Source organism: Perca fluviatilis, chromosome 1, assembly GCF_010015445.1.
Source record: "Perca fluviatilis chromosome 1, GENO_Pfluv_1.0, whole genome shotgun sequence".
Classification (NCBI taxonomy): domain Eukaryota; kingdom Metazoa; phylum Chordata; class Actinopteri; order Perciformes; family Percidae; genus Perca; species Perca fluviatilis.
The window spans coordinates 26,275,248-26,281,247 of record NC_053112.1 but is presented as its reverse complement, the minus strand read 5'-3'; the positions used below and the strand labels follow the sequence as shown (position 1 = coordinate 26,281,247).

General features: G+C 41.1%; 1 protein-coding gene across 1 annotated transcript in view; it reads right to left on the bottom strand.

Annotated features, from left to right (window-relative positions):
• Positions 1-6,000, bottom strand: part of zcchc7 (zinc finger, CCHC domain containing 7) — a 54,751-nt gene that overhangs the window by 20,186 nt on the left and 28,565 nt on the right. The window contains exons 4-6 of the mRNA XM_039798154.1: positions 2,355-2,404; positions 1,794-1,922; positions 1,496-1,666 (exon numbers count right to left, since the gene is read on the bottom strand). Of these exons, the coding sequence (XP_039654088.1) occupies positions 1,496-1,666; positions 1,794-1,922; positions 2,355-2,404 (350 nt within the window). The remainder of the gene's footprint in view (positions 1-1,495; positions 1,667-1,793; positions 1,923-2,354; positions 2,405-6,000) is intronic.

Sequence of the window (6,000 nt, the reverse complement as noted above, 5' to 3'; positions counted from 1 at the left end):
ATGACTGACTGGCGAAGAGCGAGAGAGAGTGAGGTGGGGAAAACACAGGCAATCTCTCACATGCCATTCTATGGCATTAGTGTAAATGGGCAAGGTAATGAACGTTGCAGTGGGATAATTGTCATTGATGGTCATTAGATTCACCCTTCAGTGCCAACACACACACACACACAAAAACACACACACACACACACACACACACACACACACACAGCTGGAATATGCGGCATGGTAGAGACATAACTAAGCTGTAATTGCTGAAGTGTATCAATTAATGTGAACAGCAGCGTGCTCTGACCCCTGGTCACTCATTATTTCTGAGAGAAAAAGTGGGGGAGAGAGGTAAGAAAAAGAAGGAAAGAGAAGGAAAGGGGGGAGAAAAGAGGGGGCAATGGAGAGGAAATAAAAGTACATACAGTATACAGTATTTCTGTGGTTGGTGCTTCATCATGTTTACATTCAGCACTAATTGTTCTTTGTTCTTACTAAAAGCCGAAGCCCCCTGCCCACGCTGGCTGTGCTCGCTCAAACAGTAGCATGAAGCTGATTGAGTTCAAAACTTTCTTCCTCCTGAAATACTTCATTCCCTTCCTTTTACTACTAGTACAGTGCCCGGGACGATTGCTTGGCCTGTGGTATTGCTGCTTGTAGCTTTCTCCAGAACCATTGTCCCCCAAAATCACTCACAGAAGGACCCCAAAGCACTTACTGTGCAACCACACTGTATACGACTGACTTACTGTGTACTTCTACTTCAGAGGAAAACATTGTACTACTACATTGACCTGACAAGAAAGCTTACTTGTTACGTTGCAGACACAATTAAATTGTGAAGTAATCACAGACATTTGCCTCATGGACTCATGACGGTGCACCATGCGCCACCCATCAGGCCCGTTATGAGAGAGTGTTGAAACTGCACCAAAACTGAGATACTGCGTCATTAGGTAACCAGAAATACACCCGCCAAGTGTAACATAGATCGGATGAATGGTTCGAGATATTTGAAAGGCGCGCGCACAAACACACACACACACACACACAGAGGGTTAACACAGAGGATAAGTCCCTTTCCTGTCTAAACATGACAATGCTTCTGTGCACCAACTGAGGTCCATAAAAACGTTTTTCTTGGTGTTGATTAATTTGACCGATCTGCACAGAGCACTGACTACAACCCCATCCAACATCTTTGGGATGAACTGGCCATATCACCCAACACCAGAGCCTGAACCCACTGCGGTTCTTGTGGCTGAAGTGAGCAAATGTCTTCAGCTAGGCACCAACATCATAGTCATCATAGTCTTCCCAAAAGAGTTCAGGCTGTTGCAGCAGCAGATTAATGCCCATGGGTTGTGAAATGAGATGGTCAACAATCACATATAGGTAGATGTCAATATATATTTGGTCATGTGGTGAAGGTAAGTTTGGCTTTATTCCTAAATGCCTGCATTAGACTCAAATGTGACCTAATAAAATAGGATGCTATACTCACTTCAGAGAAGTGCCCCGTCATGCTGCAGCGTTCGCACTGTTTGCGCCAGTACACTCTCTCGCGGCAGGAATTGAAGAGGTGCCCAGGCAAGCCGCAGTTGTTGCAGTGCTTATTGGGACATCCACTGACCAGGTGACCTGGGTTTCCACAAAGGAAGCAGGGCGGCAACTTCTACACACACACACACACACACACACACACACACACACACACACACACACACACACACAGTTTTAGGTACTTGTACTCATCAGTGTGTATAAGTTGTACATGCTACTGTGCACTGAGTGGAACTGACTTTGGGCTCAGGGCAGTTCTTGGAGAGATGTCCGTTCTTGTTGCAGTTTCTACACTGGACGTTCTTGTTAGTATAGTATCTGTTTGACACCGTTATCCTAGCACCCTTGTCTTTGTTATAGATCCGAGCCTGAAACACATAGTTGATGCATCATTTACTTGTTTTTTTTGTACAAACAAAAAACTGTCAATCATTAATAAGTTCAAGCAGTGAGATAAAAGTGTACCATACCTTCTGACAGCAAAATATACTTTTTAGGAATCACACATTACTTCTTACACATTGCTTATATCAGGATTATATCCTTATATCATAACCAGTCATAATTAACCAAACATTTGAACTGTGCACAATTGCAAAAAAAAAAAAATGTTTTGACTTAACACATCCCTCCTTACTTCCCGCTTTACAGAAAATCACTACCATTAAGACCACAAGAAGAAACCATTTTGTAAAAAGACCTCAGAAGAAGAAGAGACTGTTCAATGTAAGTGAGTGTAAATGAGGGGTTGAATGTAAGGATATGTACTACATTCTGTAAAGCTACTCATGTCCACCTACCTCCTTGTCCTTGGAAGAAACCAACCAGCCGCCCACTTCTTCTTCAACATCTGGCAGGACAAAATTTTTTTATTTAATTGCTAAAGTTTAGGATCTTATTTTCAATTGTATATACTCATTCATGCAGAATTTTTGCTTTAATGTACAGTACAGGCCAAAAGTTTGGACACACCTTCTCATTCAATGCGTTTCCTTTTCATTTTCATGACTATTTACATTGTAGATTCTCACTGAAGGCATCATAACTATGAATGAACACATATGGAATTATGTACTTAACAAAAAAGTGTGAAATAACTGAAAACATGTCTTATATTTTAGATTCTTCAAAGTAGCCACCCTTTGCTTTTTTATTAATAAGGGAAAAAAATTCCACTAATTAACCCTGACAAAGCACACCTGTGAAGTGAAAACCATTTCAGGTGACTACCTCATGAAGCTCATTGAGAGAACACCAAGGGTTTGCAGAGATATCAAAAAAGCAAAGGGTGGCTACTTTGAGGAATCCAAAGTACAAGACATGTTTTCAGTTATTTCACACTTTTTTGTTAAGTACATAATTCCATATGTGTTCATTCATAGTTTTGATGCCTTCAGTGAGAATCTACAATGTAAATAGTCATGAAAATAAAGAAACACATTGAATGAGAAGGTGTGTCCAAACTTTTGGCCTGTACTGTACCTAGTATGACATTTTGATCGCAGTCTTAAAAGCAAACATTATGATGTTATTTTTCTACTAGTTTTTATGTTTTTTTTTAAAAATGCAGCTTTCTTGAGAAGGAAATCTTAAGCCAACCACATGAAAATACAATAAAAACATGAACAAAACAAAATGGGAAGATTTTAAAATTATAGAAAATTACAGTTAGATACTAAGACTAGGCATTCACAAGAACCAAGGATTTGTTACAAAATTATTTGTTACAAATTGCGGTTTATGGCAGCATAAATCTACGGAAAATAAAAGGTGTTTTTTGCTTTCAACTGTTCTTTTCCTACTGAAACAATATGACAAGAATTCGAAGGATTCAGTAAGAACCAGAGCTGATACATTCCAGAAAATATCCAACCCTATTAAAAACTCTAAACCCTGAGAAGAAAGTTTGGTTTCAAAAAGAGAAGGACACGCACGCACGCCGCACACACACACACACACACACACAGCCCAGCACATCTGTATGAGAGTGGCACTAACAGTGCCCTGAGGGAGACCACTGTGCTCTCCTCAGGCCCACAGAACTGTAACTGACATCCAGAAATCGTAACATACACACAAACACACACACACACACACACACACACACACACACACACAAACACAAAGACACGTGTACTCAGCATAAATTATGTGCTGATAGCAATGACCCACACAGACTTGCATGCTTCCACAAACACATACAGACACACCCACTCATCGACCCCCACAATTAGCTGGTTGACAGTCTTTAGCCTTTGGACAAACATACAGCCTTGAGTCATAATCAAATATTACAGTCGCCTTTCCACCTCTCTCTCTCTCTTTTTTTTTTTTTTAACTCTTTCCATCCGGCACCTTATCGCAATTCTGCTCAGCCCTCCTTCTTTTGCTTTCGCTCTCTCTCCCTCTCCTTGTTTTCTACCTCCCTATTCCCGCCTCTCCTCCCCGGGTGTGTGACTGCAGAGGGAGGTTATCACCTCTCTTCCCCCGTCAAACAAATTAAAATGGCTGCCGTTTGGATGGGGCTTCTTTCTGCCACGACCTTCACCTGAACGAACACACACACACACACACACACACACACAAACACACAATCTTGCAAACAACTTCACATCATCCTCATCATAGCAAAAGCTTGTGACTCTTATTGGATGATTTTTACTTTACATCATTCGAGCACTGGTTTGATTAATTTGGACAGATGGAAACCTTTAAATATAATTCATGGTGGACTAGCTTGAACCAAGGCAGTTCCCGAAACATATATATTTTGGAGATACACACACCAGTGACCATACACAGTGTACAAGCTATCAATCACAATGTATATCCACTTTTTAAGACGGGCTCCTCTGTCATCTCTGAAAGGAAAATGTTCCCCAACACAGAATTTACGTCAAGTATTTCCAAAGAAACATCTGTACCTACACTGCCAAAGGTAATAAATAGTCCACCAAGACTTGAATTGATGATGCTTTCATGAGACTCTAATTTTGAAGTTGTTCCATTAAAACTGAGTTGGACTCATATAGAGGTCACGTTTTTTTTTTCTGGTTCTCAAAAGGACTAGGTGGTGACAAAGTCAGTACTTTACTTACTTAATTTCAAAAGCAAAGCAATGTTTAGTGACTAACCTGAGACCAAACAGCTACAAGAAAAAAGCAGTTTAAAAAAGGCCCCCACACATTTTTAAAAAGGGGCAACAAGGAAGCATTATCAAAAAATAAAAGCATTTATTTGTTGTGCTTCAGCTTACGGCTCCAACTAACTATTATTTTCATTATTGATTAATCTGCCAATGACCTCCTTAGTTGTTATAAATGTCAAAATAGAAAATCCTCACAATGGAGGGGCTGAAACAGGAAAATGTTTGGCATTTTTGCTTGAAAAAGCAAATTCCTTAAATTTAGCATGTTATCAGCTAAAAGTCAGTGCACAGTTTACCATCTACTAGCAATATGCACGTATATTGTCGTGTTGTTTCTGACAGTCACACTAGAGTAATATTCTAGGGAAATTAGTTTTGGTTAGTTTAGTATAGAGAAGTGAATGAGAAACCACTGCAGCGCTCACCTACTGTGAACAGACTAGGGGGCTTCTGTGTGACGTGTGTGTGTTTGTGAAAGTGTCCGTGCACGCGTAGTTGTTGTTAGACAACAACCAGCACAACCACCACCACCAGTCCGAGTGTGTGTGTGTGTGTGTGTGTGTGTGTGTGTGTGTGTGTGTGTGTGTGTGTGTGTGTGTGTGTGTGTGTTTTAGGCGTTAGTGACTCAACGAAAGTCATTCTCAAAGCGTCTCCCATGGGGACTCCCCAAATAAAGAGCAGGAAGCTTTCCCTTAATCTAAGGGCCCCCCATCTCACCAACACATACACACACGGATAAAGGTTGAAGCTCTTTGTCACGGACGAGGAATCAAACACATGGGAGATGTTGGAGGAAAAGAACGGAGGGTAGGGGACTGTTGTCTGTATACTGGGTGAGAATATGCTAATCTACCTTGAGGCCCTGCTCAAGACCAAACCATCAGAGCTGCTAGCTTCATCGTGGCCCAACTGATCTGAAGGAGTCTGGAGCTGAATAAGCAGATGGCAGCAGCTTCACCGAGCAGCTGAACGGACACGAGAGAAAGGCTTCTGCCATGTCGGCTGCCACTATTCAATTTTTAACCGATCTAATGGCGAAGCCATCTTTAAAAGTCCAATGATCCCAAAATGAGAAATGTATGTGATGCCTCAGTAGGGGTCTGAGAAAAAAACAAGGACGTCAGAGTCTTTAAACATCTCCACATGTATTCAATCAAACAATCACTGGAAAGAAATTTGAGAAAACGTGTCTCAACAGAACAGCGAGTTCCGCTGGTTCCACTGAATATTCTTCTCTGGGACAACTCGTACATTATCACATCACTCTGTCGTTGAGGGAAATTCGACACAATGGCTTG